The 18415-nt window shown below is 37.9% G+C and overlaps 2 protein-coding genes across 2 annotated transcripts in view; one reads left to right on the forward strand and one right to left on the reverse strand.

Annotated features, from left to right (window-relative positions):
- Positions 1-1072: 1072 nt before the first annotated feature.
- Positions 1073-12332, reverse strand: LOC139131683 (lipoyl synthase, mitochondrial-like). Its single transcript, XM_070697852.1, is given in 13 exon segments — positions 1073-2245; positions 2559-2706; positions 2708-2742; positions 3976-4069; positions 4071-4122; positions 4884-5012; positions 5462-5519; positions 6153-6252; positions 6254-6310; positions 6687-6767; positions 7646-7909; positions 11835-12025; positions 12199-12332. Coding segments are annotated over 12 exon segments (1188 nt in total). The 5' UTR covers positions 11931-12025; positions 12199-12332; the 3' UTR covers positions 1073-2171.
- A 14-nt stretch (positions 12333-12346) lies between these two features.
- LOC139132273 (uncharacterized) overlaps positions 12347-18415 on the forward strand; it is a 50205-nt gene continuing 44136 nt past the window's right edge. The window contains exon 1 of the mRNA XM_070698662.1: positions 12347-12554. The gene's annotated coding sequence lies outside the window, so the exon portion shown is untranslated. The remainder of the gene's footprint in view (positions 12555-18415) is intronic.

Below are 18415 nucleotides of genomic sequence, written 5' to 3' on the forward strand. Positions count from 1 at the left end.
TAATCAGAGAGGCGTAACAGTGCAGTTCTCAATCATCATTTATCGTCAAGTTGATGGTATTTCAATCCATTTACAGCGATGACCCAACAACGCCCGACGCCTGCACGATTCTCTTGAATTGGGAAGAATTTCGTAAAGTACGTTGAGTAGATATAGTGTCGAGAGGCTTTCCAGATCTCAGGGGGTCAGGTACGTTTGAGTGCAGGTATGGGACGCCCTCATTACATAATTTTCGAGTTTCTAACTAAAGGGGGCGCCCACCAGTTCCTACTTCCACAGTGAACACGGGCTACGGAGACCTTTGTTTTCAACACAGTGGCTTTCAGAGCTCCTTGTTTTGACTTATGACAACATATCAAAGTGGAATTTACGCTATGACAGATGAATCCATTGTATTTCAAGAGCTTCATGGGATTACATTGACTGACTTTCTGGCTGTTCAGTAATTGCTATTGTTTTCTGAAAGTTTGAGTGCCAGCTTTAAGTCTGTATTAGTTTGAATTGGATTTGATGAAAGTACTGATGTAATCAACGCTTGGGTAGGACAGATTCCTTATCATCAAGATTCCCTGAGTTGAGTTGAGAGTTCCTCTCTTTGGCATGCTTTACTTAATCTTCCAGGTCAAAAAGTGATGGCTTTCCTTTGAATCGTATAATGAGCCTTCATGCTGCCTTTTTTTGGTAAAAATTTGGCATACAATTATTCCCATTCTCAAAAGACAATGATAAACATACATACATACAGACAGACAGACAGACATACAGACGCCATCGACTCACTACATAAGCTCTTTTTGGTATTTATATACATACCAAATATGAGCTAAAAAGGTCTGTAAGTTCATGAGAGTTTCCTGTTCAATAATATTTAAAAGAAATTGCTCAGTATCTTGGGTAATGCATGGGATGAGAACTTCAAAATGGTTCAAACGATAGGAGACCAAAGCTAAGACTCAAAACGTTTGGATCAGGACACAGTAAAATCAAACTTTGCACGTATAGGCGTTGTTTCTATGTCTGAGAAAGTAGCAAATATTGTCCAATGAGAGCGCAACAATGATGCGAAGAAAAGTACATGCAACAATAATTTATTTCAATTATTGATTCATTTAGCCAATAGACTTGATATTCAAAAACTGATATTCTACAAACATTCAGCTCTATTATCAACTTTAAAAACAACAACTCAATAATAGTCCCTGAGGGCATTACAGAAGATTTATATTGAACATTTTTGACAATGTAATTCCATCCTCTTAGGCTTTTTTTTGACAATGGGACGAAGAAACATTTGTTAGGCCTATGTTGTGTGTTTTCAAGTATGTTCTGAACTTGACAATGCCCGTTGAGAAACGATGATAAAACTAAAGGTATATGTGTGTTTAGACACGCCTTTTTAGCAGTAGGATGGAGTGGTAGGCGATTAGGAGTCATACAAAAGTATGTACCATTAACGATGAATACTTTAAGTACATTTCTTTGCAGAAATCTTCATAAAATAGCTAGCTCAGTTTAAGCCATGTTTTATTTGTCATACAAAACAGGTTATAAATGCACTACAATGTATCTCACTGTCTTTTCCATGATATGGAGACTCTTTCCTTTGAGACTGTCTCGCATGACGTCTTAACAAAGACTCAGCCTATGTGCTATTCTTTGATTTACAGCTTGTCATGGCCCAACACTCTCTAAGTGTGATTTCACATGCCCCAACGCTCTTTCACATTTCCCACAGCCAGGTAATCTAATGCTAACATCAAACCAGGGATCGGTGACAAATGATATCAAAATTCCTGAGAGTAATAATATTTATGCAAGCTTACATCAAAAGAACTAAAAACTTTCAGAAAGTTAGTTTTCAAAGGTGCTTAAAAACAGAGAAAAACAAGCACGTAAGACTGGTTGTGAACCGTCACGTCGCAAACCGTCACGACAAAGCAATAGCCTTATAGCATTGAATAAACAAGTGCATTATTTGACCATTTACCAGACAAAACAAACATTAGTTGTCCAGCTCCCATCCCTAGAGTGACATGCCTTATATTTCTATACTAAAAGTTTCCAACCAAATACAGCATTCATTGTTGAAAACATCTGTGTAAATTTTGTTTATTGTAATGGACAACATTTCAATAAATTGAAACGATGGTGGGTATTCTCAATACCAAATACTATGACTGGTCGGCTTTTTGTGAGTTTGTCTTCTGTTGTTTTTTCTTCAGCATATTAGTGATGTAGAATTCACCTGCAAGAATTTCACATACAGAGAAAAACGGAAGAAAAAGTTACAATTGTACTAATGAAGTCTTCAAGAAGATCAATCAAATGCTTCAAATTTCAGACGAAGGAAATGGCTTGGGCGATTAGAATGCTTGATTTTCAAATGATGTCATAAATCCTATAAAATCAGCATGAACTTTGACCTTCTGTGCCACTAAGGAAATACATAAGTTCATTCATAGAAAACTTCACCCACAGGATTCCCTGTCATTGCATCTCACAACAGACTACATAATTCAGCATAGTTGGGTATATCCCGACCAGCAGAGATTACATACCTGCTTTGTATGATGACCTGACCAATGGGCCGCTGGCAGCGTAGGCAAATCCAAGTTCATTAGCAGTCTGTTCCCAGTGTTTGAATTTCTCTGGTGTGACGTATTCCTTCACTTTCAAGTGTCGCTTTGTTGGCTGCATGTACTGGCCCGAGCGTCACACAGTCAACGTCAATGGCACGTAAATCTGGAATGGAAAATATCACAAAATGGTCCTCACAGAGTGGACTGTGTCCTTGTGTCATTTACATTTGACTTCAGAGTTTTGGATCATAGTTTGCAGAGAATGAAGTATTTTTGTGTACACAAATAATGGTGGTCACTCACTTTCCTTAGCCTGATTAGTTGTTTACAGCAAACCATTAAAGAATTGTCAATCCCTACAGTGCAAAACTGTAGCAAATTACTTGGCAATTACACTGTGAGGGTATTCACACCCATTCCATTCACAATGTGTGTTGACACATTAATGAGGAAAAGATAGCTTCCTATTTTTAATTTGCTTGTCCCTTCTCGGTGTGGTAATGCCATAAATTCGAAAAACAAGTCTCTCTTTTGTTTTGCAACAGGAGGCACAGAATACTAATTTCTATTCAATTTTGACAGTTATTCATCGAAAACTGAAATAATGCTGTGACAGTTCTCAGTAAAGACAGCTGAAGAGTTGTTCTGGATAACTCCACAGTGACTCATCCACCTATACACGTATCTAAAGGATTTTCGACTCAATGGAATCAAAACATTTTTCCCCCATCATTTTATACTTGGTCATCAGTTTTGGATAAAAAGAAATCAAGCCACACAGTTTAACTGCCTCTTGATAAAACAGGAGTATCCATTAGCATAATGAACATCAAGAGTGAGGCTGAATGCTGTGATGGTCAAAAAACCTGACAAACACAACATTGCCAGGAATAGTAAAGTACATATACATGTTGTGAATTATAGTGGCCTTCTCTCTCCTAATTTGGAAGAGAATTTTCAGAAAATATTTAATATTTTAGAGTTGAGCTGATGTTTTTTGGCAAAACTGAATAGCACTCAGACCACAGTTTACAAATGTTTACAAATCAACATAATTCTAGGGAGTCTCATCTTTATTAATTATGGGACTGACCGCTTAAGACAGAAAACCCTGACTGCTTCCTGTAAGGAAAGAAGAATAAACAGTTCAGGTGCACTGAATCTTTCATGCAAAAAGACGGACGACAATTCTCAACGGCAACCTACTAAATAATCATTGTGACAAGATAACAGTTTACAAAATCTCTATTATAGGGAAAATCTCTCCTGAGTCACCAAAGGAAACTAAAATAAATGTACAACGACACATTTGCATGAGCATGCAAGAGGACAATCAAATAACAAGAAACAAACAACCAGGATGTCAATTGCAAGTCAACAAATTCATTTCACGTACCTTTCATGGTTTGGAGGACTTCATCATCTCTTTCGCCAAGGCCAAGCATTATTGAAGTCTTGGTTATCATAGACGGAACAACTTTCTTGACGTGCTTCCAGTACAGACATGGATTGTTTGTAATTTGCCCTGGGGTCACGTACAAACCTACCACCAAAAGATAAATCCAGAAAAACCATCAGAGCCACAGGCAATGTTTTGACAATGGAGCCAGAAAATTTTTATCATCATCTGAGATGATCGAGCAATCATGAAAAAAATATACAAATTTGCAGTTATCACTACAGGCTGAACAAATCTACAAAAAATTTACCTCAGGTAGAAACAAGTAAACTATATCATGATCGTTTTGATTTCTAATGTATTTTCACACCCTTTGGCTCATTTGCATGTTCATTTTAGCAAGAAATCATCTCTTCTTCAGTAAATGAATGGTGCATTTGCTAATTATACACAAAATGCTGAGGTGATAGACAGATAGGCAGATAGACTGACAAACTCATGTACAAAAGCACAAACATGTATGTATGCATGCATACATACACACTTACATGTAGAGATGTACACACTTCTGATGTACATGTATATGTACATGCATACATATATTCACAAATGTGCATGAAGACACTGACATACAGGTAGAAAGACAGACAGATATTAGATACAGATGGATTCAGAGCCCCCAGTGCTGCATGTAGTTAAATAAGCTTTGTGATGAATAAACATGGCGTATGGTAGTTGATCAAAGTGTCAATGTTAAAACTCAAAGAGAACATTTTTACAACCCGGTCCGATAATCAAAGTTACACGATACATTCTGTCTAGCTCACATAACACAAGCAACCCTCTTTGAGTGAACCCTGCTCTACGACCTTGAGAGACACAACATCACCTGGGATACACCTCACCTCTGCAGAGACTCCACTGTTTCAACATTATGTGCGTACACGTTCAATCCAGACTTAGCAACCGTCGTCACGGCCTCCAGGTCACCACGGAAATCAGGCGTCAGACACTCAACTAGTATTGCAGGATTTCTATGAGAAGCGAAACAAATGAAAGGTTATTCATTTCAACAAAACAAAGGCCTCTAATTCATTATACACACAGAGAAAAATCCATGGTGACCCTGTGACATTTAAACCATCCTGATGAGCCTCCATTGCCAATGTACTGCCATTCACCATTTTCACTAATGAAATGTCACTACATTTGAACGCATTAACACCAGTCTGTTCTAATCCCTGCATTCCAGATGCGCGCTCTCTCTCTCTCTCTCTCTCTCTCTCTCTCTCTCTCTCTCTCTCTCTCTCAGAACAGAGAGCTCAACTCATGAACACTACCTAACCATTGTAATTTTCTTTGGTTTGTAGTAAATCAAGTTTCTTTAGGTAGCCACAGACACTGCAAGTGAAGACTGTACATCTTACAGTGTGATTTTACAGCATGTTCACAGTTCATAGACAGCAGTTTTGAGTATCCGTACCTTATTTTGACTTCAACAACTGTCTGTGCAAAATGTGAGGCGCCACCATCTTTAATGTCTGAAGAAAGTAATGAATGAACACATTTTGATACAAACAAACAGCTTGAAAAAAAATCTGTAAAAGGCACCCATTATTATTCTTGGTACTCTACGGAATAATCAAGTTGCTTGCATATGAAGTTAATTTTCAAGCAAAAATATTATCAGATAACAAAGGGGATTTTTCTTTTTTTCAAGGGCACACAGTATGCAAATTCATGTATGCACTGGAACTTAACTGAAAGCAAGCCAAATAGTCTGTGGACTTCCAATGACCAATCACTGGCTCCAGATGAATTGCTACACCATTCATAAATCACAAATTTGAATGTGTTTGTTCCATTTGTGAAATATCAAAATCATGTTTGCGAATGGAATTTGTATTTTGGAATTGGGAGGTGTCATCGGTGTTTGAGGAAATTCAACTTGATAACAGGCCAACAATTTCAATGCTACTCATGCTACATGTACACTACAGACTTCACATAAAGTTGGAGAAACAATTTTACCTGTCTTATAATTCAATTCATGATAAATCTCTCATTCTATCTTAAATTCTTAGCGAGGAGAATGTAGACAGTAAAAATTTCGATCATGCTTGATGAAGTAACGCTGATCTAAAAAGTCAACAAGTTGTATTGCATTTTTTTACCATCTCTGTCCACTGAAGTCAGCACTACATAATCCAGGCCCCAGCTGGCAATGGCTACAGCTGTGTTCACCGGTTCATATGGGTCAGGAGGTGGTGGGGGCCCGCGACGTTTTCACTGAACAAAATCTGCAGCCCCTTGTGCAAGTGTCACCCAGCACCTGAGTTAAAGGAAAACGCCAAAACAAATGGCTAGGTATCGTCACATTACACCAAACCATCACTGGCTATTTGAACTTGTCAACAAATTATATTTACCAATAGGCTGGCATAAGCATAAATTAGTGTGAACTGAAACACTGCCCACATGTTTAATTGAGATCAATGTGTTTTTTCAATGAATTTATAGAAAAAAGAAATCTTATATAACCTTGATAATACACTAATGTGTAGACCTGTAGACAATAAGCAGTTGTCTTGAAATTTCCTACAACAACTTTAATATTACCATCATTATCAACACCCTGTAAGATGGTGAACACCAAAAATCATTATCCATGAATACGCTTAACAACAAGTGAATGAAATTTTGTTTACCATGATTGTTGCAGTTGCGGTTTGGTGTTCTCCACCTCCCCAGCATTCACCAATATTGGGACATTTGGCTTCCTCACAGACCTGTCAGTGGATAAAGTGTGCACCAATCAGAATTATTTGAAAATTTGACTCATGTGTGTTTCTGGAGAGAACATGATGTACAGTACCCTGTGTTTTTTTTAATACTTGACAAACATGTGGCCTTTGACATTAGCCAGTTAAACTGTAGTCAATTCCCTTTGCTTTAGCATTGTGTTATCAATTTCCAATTGGTTTTTCAATGCCTGTCTCCAACAGGCAATTGAAATGCAATTTCTAGTTTGGCTTTACATTACCAAACAGAGCTTGGGAGTTGACTCTACCTGCCTACATGTACCTGGCCACTGCGCCATGTGAGGTCTTTACAACCCACACTAAATATCACTTGTCTTTTAAACCTGTTTGAATGCAGGAGGCTATCTTGCCAAACACAAACTCTTTGCTACCACAAGATGCTGTGGAAGATTTTATCCTCACTGATCATCATTAACTTGCCTTGCCTGTAACATTGTTAAGCAAAAGCACAGATGACTTTGCATGTACAATATTCAGGAATGAAGAGTTGTTGAAAATACGAAAACAAAATTTCTGGGGCCGGCTCATTTAGATATGACCAAGTCATAATGAAACTTATGTTAATTATTATGGTTGTAAACTGAAGCTATTGCACTAGAGGTACAAAGAGTTGTTGATGACAAAAAAATTCAAATTGCCTTGTTTATTAACTAAAACAGCAGGTATTCTAGAGGTACACGTACCCAGATGATTTAACCTGTTCACCCTCAATTCCCTGTAAACAGGTCCACAACCACCATTGATATTAGTGGGGTTGGGTTAATCCATGGTGCTGAAAGGGTTAAATTCATTTGATCCACACACAGCACACATAATTAGGTTTTTTGTTAATATTACCAACTCACAGTATGAAGTTTCAGGCTTCTCAGTTGCTTTTTGAGTTTGCTGTAATTCTTGCCCATAGGGATTTCTGTCTTTAACCATGGTGGCAGACGTAATCTTTTATCACCTGCTTCTAACTTCAACTTCCCTGTGTAGCCACCACTGCCTTCCAGATCAGCTGAGATGAAATCAGCCAAGTCCGGCCCTTCCGAAAGTTTTTCCTTTTGCTCCTTTGTGAGGGATGCATACCATCGTTTTGACTGCCTTGAACAGCAGGCTTCATTTCCCTGATGAGAGCAAAATGTACAAATAAACCACACGTTGAAAACTCATTCTTTAGATCCAGTGAGTGTGTGTGTGTGTGTGTGTGTGTGTATGTGTGTGTGTGTGTATACACTAGCGTACAGTTGAAGTGTTCTCAGTACCACATTGCACAATAAACAAACAAACAGACAAAATGATTTTTGATGGGACTACATGTATGTTACAGCACAGACAGCAGAGTTCCCCCTTCTACTGTCCATGGTTATAGGAATTCAAAATTTCACATCCAAGATCCTGGTCTACTGAAAGGCACCTTTACTTTTTATATGAAGAGCTCCAATCTCCTATCGATAAATATTCAAATGAGCACTACCATATATGGCAATAGCTTCAACTGCCAATCAAATACAATTTCTCTATGTAAGGACTCCTTTTTCTGTGATTACTATCCCTGTAGAATTTGAAGTAGATTGAACCAACAACAACAAACAGCAATCGTTTTTTGTTTAAAAAGTTGAATCAAAAGAAGTAAATAGTTAGAATGATAATTAAAAATAATAAGATTCAATTAACCATTACTAAAGCAAACTACACAACTGCATGTCATTATCATTTTTAGTGAAAGTATTTTTTTATGTCGATAATGCAATACTTAGCCAATTTCCTCTGCAGTTTCTCTTCTCAACAGAATTAATTTGCAGACACATATATGACACAGCATTCCTCTCCTCAATCATAATGAAAAGTTGTTCCTTTACCACATACCTCTGTGAATTGTCTTTTTTTTCATTCTTTAATTGCCTTTTTGAATTCTTTGACTTACAAGTTCAGTACTACAGAAACTAAAATAATTTGTGTTCTCACAACTTACTGATCAGTTCTCTAAAATGTCTCTTACAACTTACAGAATGCAGCAGTCAATTTGATTCACGTGTGGGAAATCACCTGGGGCACTATGGGACAAATGTGGCAGATTAGGTAGGATTTGTCATGAAACTGAGCAGGCAGGGGTGGGGCAATGACCTCATGTAGGTCTTTAGTCAGTGGCACATTTGCTAATTTTGGGTGTAGATTTTCTTTCACCTTGGGATGGGCATTTTGCGAATTGCAAAAGACTGCTTACCAATCCCCAAGCATGACACTCTGAGATTGGGAGACTGACATTGACTGCTTCATTACTGTCTGGTTACCTTCTTTAAGAAGGTAACACACATCCATGATAGTTTAGAATAATGTTACCTCCAGGAGTAACACATGGAGGGGACCAATAAGATATACCGTTTATCTTATGTATTTTGCGTATATTAAGTGAAGTGGAGGAACTAGGAGAATTCACATTTTGGTGTTGAAAATTAAACCTCAAAATGTCAGTTTTCGTGACCTTGGGTCCCCTGAATTACATGTAAAACAAATGAAAGCTTTATTGCTGTACATGATGGAAACAGGAACCAAGGTAGTGTCATCTTTAGGTGTGAAAGTGACACCCGTTTCTTTACCTGGCGTTTAGCTTGCAGTGCTGTAGCCCGAGGTTGTGTTGATACCGCGACATTGGCATAGGCATTATCGGATAATATTATCTAAGTTATCCGAGTTAGAGTCTAATATTAGATGAGTGGGGAAGACGGCAGACCCGACATACTGTTTTATTGGATAATATCCGATAAAATCGATAATATCGTCTAAAATCTAAGCTAGAGTCTAATATTAGACGAGTGGGAAGAGGCAGATGCCCGAAATGCTATTTTATTGGATAGTATCCGATAAAATCGATAATATCGTCTAAAATCTAAGTTAGAGTCTAATATTAGACAAGTGGGGAAGGGATGATGCCCGACATGCTGTTTTATCGGATAATATCCGATAAAATGGATAACATCATCTAACTTCTATGTTAGAGTCTAATATTAGAATGGGTGGGAAAATCTAAAACGCTTTTTTTATCGGATAAAATCGATAATATATCACTATTAGATCACTTGGTCTCGTGTTCCTGGAACTCTCTAACTTAGACATTTTAAATTAGACGATATTATCCGATAATAAAGAAAAGGCCGAGGCTATTGCCAAACGCGTGTCAATAGCCAAGTTGTCTATTGCCACGCGCGTGGCAATAGCCAGGTTGTCTATTGCCCGCGCGCGTGGCCTATTGCCACGCCATGGTTTTGAACGATAATTCTGAGATGTTTTTTTGACCTATTAATTGACTCTCTCAATGGTTCACGTCCTGAATCCATATTTTTTTGCTGATAATTCGGTAAATCAAACGTAATCTGTTGCTCGGCATCAGAAGTAAAACATGACCGACCGTCACGTCTAATGAAAACGCGCAACGGACTACATCCATTGATCTCTGAGTATTCATCATCGTTTGTCATCAGCGATCTTTGCCTCGCACATGTTTTCAGGGAAAAAGAACGATTCGCAAAGTTTTTGGGACTAGTCTTTATTGTCGTTGCCAACCTGGAGCTCGACCATTCACTTCACGTAGCTACGCGTAGTATGGCTTCAATCGGCTTCAATCATGCTTGGCATAACTTGTGTTACATGGAAAATGAGACTAAACTTTTTCTCTAACAAATGTCAACCAGTTGTCCACCCCGTTTCTTACCAAATCAAAAAATTAAAACCAGGAGTCACTATAAAAACTTTCGTGCCACAGAAAAAATTCGAAATTAAACATTCACTGGGTCTCCATTCGAAAGTTCTGACGATGCACTTAGTTCGTTGACGTGATGACGTCGCTGACAGATAGGTCACGTGGTCAAAGGTCATAGACAGACGTTTGCGGCAGGTCAGGTTGGTTTTCTCGCCCCCGAAACAATTTCTCTTGGGTTAAAATGAGTAAATTTTGAGTTGCTTTCCAGACAAGTTCTTTTTAAATGGTATCTTTTGTCATGATGCATGAATGAGCATGCAGTATACTGTCAATCGCAGGGCTTGCATTTAATCACAGAGACTGCCCACCGACGACCGGTCGTCCCCAAGCTTCGTCGACCATCAGACCAACTTCCCGAGCGCAAGGTGAATCGTGGCAGAAATATATAATTACACTTACTTGAGCCAATTTCTACACAAATTGGGAAAAGTTTACTTCAACAGTTGACAAAATCTGTCTCCGAAAAAATCTTAGCGTGTCAATAGCCACCTTGGCTATTGCCACGCGCGTGGCAATAGCCAACTTGGCTATTGCCACGCGCGTGGTAATAGACACTCCGTAAAGAAAAAGCCTATGTCATGCCTTCATGGAGGTTTTGCCTGGGTATTTGGGTTGAGGGGCAAAACCAGACCCAGATACCCAGGCAAAACATCGAGCTACAGCACTACAGCTACCTGGCATTGAGACTACCGGTACATGACGTACCAGTATCTACTGTCGCTTATGTTACGACACACAGTATGCAATAGAAATTTCTGACGCATACAGCGGCCTTCGCCTTGTATCGAACCACAAGCAACTGTGGATGGAGCTACGGCACCATTCGCTGCTAGCTGCAGTACTGTAGCTCGAGGTTTTGCCTAGGTATTTTGGTCAGACGGCAAAACCTTGCCATCCAACTAAAATACCTAGCTAAAACCGAGAGCTACAGAACTGCACTGCAGCTACTACTATGACGCTACACTACAGCATGGATGTAAAAAATAGATCCATGACTACAGCCAGCTTGCTGTCTCAGGCTGTAAATATGGATTCAAAATCGCTTATTGCCGACATATATATTTGAGTAAATATTTGAGCTTTGTCTTTTCGGGTGTTGCTGCTTTATTGCCGAGCTCCTGCCACGCAACCATTAACAATAACACTATATGTTGCATTCAAGTTTGTATCATCGATCCACTCCGATCTCTGACGACATTGCATGGCACATTGGAAGAGAAAATAACATTATATTGTCGAAGGTGACACGATTGAAACTACGAGTTTCTAACAGTTCTTTGTCTTTCACTTACCAGTCTGGCGAACTGGAATTGTAGCACACCCAACTTTTGCTGAATCCGACGACTGAACAAGTCAGCCGCTGTTGTGTAAGACCTGATGGCTGCCATTTTTTTTCCTTCTCATCTCATCGGGGAAAGGTCACAGGTTAAAGGGCATACTTTAATACTATTATTTTTCTTATCCTGAAAACATTGAAGAATATCTGAAAGGAAGAAACCAAAGAAAATTATTCACACCAAAATATATCTTATCATTTTTTCGTCTGACAATGGTTTTATTGATCTGCAGACGAAGTCTACACCGTGTTTCATTTTTTGTACTTTTTGGGACAAAACCCAAATTTTAGAAATTTAATATTCCCACTGCCATTCTTACTTCTGTATCATTCCGCGGAAGCCCTCATCGAAACTTGTTCTCCTTTAAGGTGATGGCCTGGCTTGTTGGATGAAATTTTCCTTAGCTGCTGTGTCTCTAATTATTCGATGCGCTCTAAAAAATTATGCTGGTAGGTAAAACGGCGAGGGGTTTGATTTTTGATGGCGGATGTCGAATGAGCAAGTGCTGGGTTGTGCGGTTATACTACTCAGCGGCGCGGAGACTGCACGAAGATCTGTGCAGAGACGGTGCTGGTGCAGAGAGGTGTCCCCAATGCGTTCGTTCTCCGAAAATCAGGTGTGCAAAGTGACGACAGCATTTTCAACCACCTAAAGGATTTGCACCCTTTTTCGGAGGTAAGTGTAAGCATTAGGGACCTATTTTTTACACGCTTTATTATTGAGTCGGCTTTGTCTAAAATTGACCCGGCTGCGTAACGTTCAGATGGCTGTTGCAAATATTGTCGTCTGCATCGCGTACAATGTGTTTTTGGTTCATATATAATTTGTAAACGAGTGCGAGAAGGAACAATACCGGAGAGTGACGGTATAATCGTGTACCTTGCAGTGTGCCATAATATAAATAATTTTTTCCACATGAAAGTTGTGGCTGGGGCAGTTCATTATGGTCCCGCACACGTAACACATCGTGAATGGATAATGAATGAAAAGTGGTAAGCTGAACATTATGTACACATGTTGGACCCAGCATATCGGCCGTATTGTTGCAAACAAAAGAATGGGTCATGTGATCATGCACTGGTGTAATAAACGTAAAGCTGTTGAATATTATAATCGTTTAAAGCGCTTAATAGACGGATTTACAAACCAAGTACCTGTAACTTTGCCCTCCCCTTCCAAATATATTTATTACTAGTACTAGCTCACACTTTGTTTATGTATACCAAAGAGAGCTTATCTTATAAGTCAGTGGCATCTGCTTGTCTATATATGTATTGTGTGTATGTGTATGTATGTATGTATGTATGTATGTATGTATATATGTATTATGTATGTGTGTATGTATGTATGTATGTATGTATTTGTGTATGTTCCTGCACATCATAAACTCCAAAACTGCAGCACCTACCATCTTACACTTTGGTGTACCGGTGCACCCGGGGGTGGAGATGGGAATATTTGATGAAAATGAAGATGTTAGTGTCAAAATATGCAAATGATGTAAAAAAGGGTAAAATCCTGCAAATTGCTAAAGTTCTGAAATCACAGACCAGATTTGGTTAAAACTTAGTATGCAGGTTCCTTAACCCTATGAGTGCCAAAGTCTATTGTTGTCCCCTTTATAAAATAAATCACAGTCAATTTTTCTCAGATTTTTGCCAAAAATTTTGAGAAAAAAACTGAAGCCAATGAAATGTGATGTCATTTGGTCTAAAATTATAAAATCAGGAAAAATTCATAAAAATTGGTAAAATATTAGACTAAAATTTGGGCGGGGAAATAAATTACAGCGCTCAAAGGGTTAAGGTGACTTTAGCTAGATTTTTTTCAAATCGTGGTTGAATTTTCATATTTGTATTTTTGGGGTGATTTTTTTCATTTTTGGTCAAAAAATAATTTTTCTCCGAAACTGTTCGTCAGATTGCTTTGAAACTTTGTATGCATGATCCTAGGTTGACCTCTGTCAGATTTAGGCAAATTGTGGTGAAATTTTCATATTTGTATTTTTAAGCAATATTTTTCCTTTTTTTTGTCAAAAAATTATCTTCTCCAAAACCGTTAGTCTATTGCTTTGAAACTTTGTATGCATGTTCCTAGAGGCAACCGTAGTTAAGCATCTTCAAACTGTGGGGGAAACTTTCATATTTGTATTTTCTGGTCAATTTTTTCTCATTGTATGTCCAAAAACCATCTTCTCTAAAACGGCTTATTCCATAGCTTTGAAACTATGTATGTAACAAGGTATGTGTGTGTCAAGTGCAAAAGTTGCCAACCATACTAGTCCTTTGCCTTAGTATTTGACAGATGGTGCACAAAAATGTATTCAAATGCATGTGACATTGTGAATACATTTACATGACAAGCGAAGGCCTATAGATTATAGAAGCTTTTAAATATGGTATGTACACTGCCGCATCTAACAAAGTACGAGCAAAGTGTTATTGACATTATTTTTAATCACATTAGATCAGCATTGTGTGTGTTTGAGTGTGTGTATTACATGTATGTATATATATATATATATATATATTATATACCAAGTATGCGGTTCGACTTGTCCGATACAAAGTGCTCAGTACAAAAGTAGAGCGAGGTATATAAGGGATGCTGGAGAATTGATTTTACAATTTCATCTCTACAACGTTGTTTCGTGAGTCGCAAAACTCACTCATCAGGAGACTAGACTGGAGTGAATCTACATGGGCTAAACATCGCTGGTTACACAGGTGGTGGGATTTTGGTTGAGATGACAGTTGTTGCATAACAATATATTGCTGCTGCTATGAATATTCATGTTTACGGAGAGGACTGATTTACTTACCGGGAGTTACTAGTTATTGCATAACAATGTCTTGCTTCTGTGACGGCATGATGACACAAGTTCATTTCTTTTATTGAGTGTGGAACATTCTGGATGGCGGATGATAATAAATTTTTCTGTTAAACACAGGTTGCACCGCTTGTTAGTACTGTCATATGGCTTGGCTTTGGCTAGGACCTTCCATGAGATAGTGTGCGTGATATTGTTGTTCTTTTGTTATGCAATAACTAGTAACTCCCGATGAGTCTCCTGATGAGTGAGTTTCGCGACTCACGAAACAACGTTGTAGAGATGAAATTGTAAAATCAATTCTCCAGCATTCCTTATATATATATATATATATATATATATATATATATATATATATATATATATATATATATATATATATATATATATATATATATATATATATATATATATATATATATATATATATATATATGTTATATATATATATATATATATATATATATATATATATATAATACAAATAACTTCAAGTACAAAGTAATAATATCTGTAACTTAAGTTTCATGCATCCTGCAATCATCAGACAGATCTGATGATTGCAGGATGCATGAAACTTACTTTGTACTTGAAGTAATTTGTCTTATTATTTATAACACTCAGCTTTAGCATCTGGCACTGTAATTTCCCACAAGGTCATTGTATACTTCAATATATATATTTATCACATGAACTGGCCGGTATCTCCACCTGTGTGACGTACACCAGCACAGATAAGAAATCCATATTACCCCTGTTGTACGTCATCAACCGGAACTTTTTTCCTGCAATGGTACCGTTCATACATGCACGCCCTGACACAGACCGATTTGTTGTGATCGATGCCGTGCTCTTATGGCATTTTGACAAAAAGGTGACCTGATAAATCCAGATATGGAAACAAAGAAGGCATGTCCAACGAAAATTCGAGTCGCTAAAGCTTTAGCTATTCCCAAGAATCGAATGAGGATACCGTCGATCGTTTTAATGGCTCAGTAACGTCACGGCTCCAGTTGTAAGGCTCAATGTGGACGTCGTCGTACCTGGCGATCGCCAAGCGACGTCGTACCTGGCGATCCCGGTTGGCGATAAACCCGAAAGATACACCTCAATGAAAGTTCAACTTAATAAATGAGTACCGTATAATCTTCACGAACAACGATAAATTTCCTTCATCACACAAATTATTCCGTTTTTTCTCGATCGGAATCAAACTTGCAGCGTAAGGCTGTAGTGAAGACATAAGCTGTCGACCTGTAGCCTTAACTCGCTGTAGTGCAGCGCTGTAGATTCCGATGTATTTCAAAAGTTGACTCGGACAACACCCACAACAGAACAGAGTTCCCGTCAAGTAACAAAATTGGGATGTACCTATGGGCAATATATGTGTCACAGCAAACATCAAAGTCCGTAGACGAAAACGTTGCCGACCAAGATGGCCACCGGCGGAGACTGGTCACGGCAGTGCCCTCTACAAGCGTACACTTTGTGTGTCATCGATCTGAATCTTTCGGGATCGCCAAGGTCGTAAACTTGTGATATTTTAAAAGCCACAGCATCTCTAAGAATGATAACTACTGTTTCGATCGTGTCGTTGCATTAACTTCATAAATACAACTGTAAATATTCTAAATAACTCAAAAAACTATGGTTATCCGTTGCTAACGTGGTGAAAGCTATGTCCGCCGATGGCAGACTTGCCTTGGCATCGGTCCAGCGTGAGACAGTGATTGACACACGCACGTGACCGAATGCTTATGTCTGATCGGTGGAGATACTATTCGATATAGCAAAATTTCAGCTTAATCGGATTTATGAATGAAAGCATACATGTACCTGTAAACATTTGCACATCTCCTGGGTGAAGGGCCGCTTTACTCATTAAATGAAAGTAATCCGCATAAATAAATCACAAAATTGCGATAATTTTGATCCATCCACATCAAAGAAAAAAAAGAAGACTGTTCATGTGATAAATATATAGTCCCAGGGAATTTTTCTCTGTTTGACGTCATCGTATACGAGTGTTTTTCGTGGAGCCGTACAACTTTGAGCCGAATATATAAATATATATATATATATATATATATATATATATATATATATATATATATATATATATATATTATAAGAGAGAGAGCGAGAGAGAGAGAGAGAGAGAGAGAGAGAGAGAGAGAGAGAGAGAATGTGTACATGTGTGTACCTGTAGTATATACATGTGTGTGTGTGTGTATATGTGTGTGTGTGTAGTGTCATGTGTATGCTGTATACACTTTACAGGTGTACTGGTATTTAAATATATACCTAACATAAAGACGTGTATGTCAAGTGGTTTGTATCATTGAGATATTAATGTGATAGATAGAGTGATGTGGGTTAAACATAACAGGTGGCAAATTTTGAGATATTCAGTGTATTTTTTAAGGTAAGTGATTAATTTAGTATGTGCATATGTTTGATACCCATGATCGATTTCAAAATTTTTTTTAGAGTCAACTGTTTTGTTCATTCTATATAGTTTTCTTTTTTGGCTATATATTATGTCAAAATTTTATTTTTGCTTTCTCTACCATAAATAAATGGCAGCTACTTTCCCTTGAATTTAGGATGTATGCTTGTAGCAGAGATACATGTGAAGTAGGCAAGCCATTTGATTATGACAGGCAGCTTTTTAAAGCTTTTGACTTAGGTGAATGTATGTACCTGAACAAGTAACAAATTAATCCGATTGGGCTTCTAACCTAGTCTTGGTACCCTGTCTTTATTGTCAAGGGGACAGCAGCTGTTTGAAACGTATTTTCGTCAGGTATCAACAACAGTTGTTCATACTATTCCACATGCATTTACATTGACCCATGTCAGCCATCCTTGCAACACAAAGAGCGTATGTTGATTGTTCTGGAATATACAGCAGTTGAAGGAAATTTTTTTTTCTAACTTTATATTACCCATTGCATGCTCACAAGCTTGACACATTCTAGAGATGAAGAATGGTTCCTGCTCTCTTTGCGGGTTTGTTAAGGGCACCCAGGTAACAATGGTGAATGCATCCTATAGCAAGGATAGGCTGGTGGTGGAAGACAAATTTCCACTCATCTGAGGTTTTACTAAAGTTACCTTTGTCCATTTAACATGCAGTTGAGTACCGGTATAATGTGTCCATTCCATACAAGTTAACTGAACGGTAATATATTACTAATATGTTGGAATCAATCAGAGACAAGTTGATATCTTACGTGCAAAGATAAGGGCAAGCTCAGTGAGTGACTCCCTGGAAGCAAATTGATTTTTCTTATAAAATTTTCAAAGCAAAAGAGAGATAAGTGAACATGTAAGCCAAAAACAAAGTGTGCATGTTTTACATGTGTAAATGATGCATGTGGTTTTGGTACTCAGTGCTGGCTTTTTAGAAACTTGAATAATGAATCCCTCTCAAAGTTTTCCACTCACTGACAGTGGATGGGATTTTCTAAAGAGTATTAGTAGATTTTTCCATTCACAGCCTACTGAGCTATGAAATACTTATTATCTGTTGAAAATATAACTTGTATATCTCCAGCACTAAGTAAAGTAAAGTAAAAGTAAAATTTATATAGCACCGTATATCCAGAGAAAAAAATGATCAGAGCTGAAAAAATTAATAAGTTAGTGTTGCCGGGTTGTGTATGCTTTTTTGAAGAGATGTTTTCAGTTTCTTTTGAAAGAT

This window comes from Ptychodera flava, chromosome 4 (genome assembly GCF_041260155.1).
Source record: "Ptychodera flava strain L36383 chromosome 4, AS_Pfla_20210202, whole genome shotgun sequence".
Lineage (NCBI taxonomy): Eukaryota > Metazoa > Hemichordata > Enteropneusta > Ptychoderidae > Ptychodera > Ptychodera flava.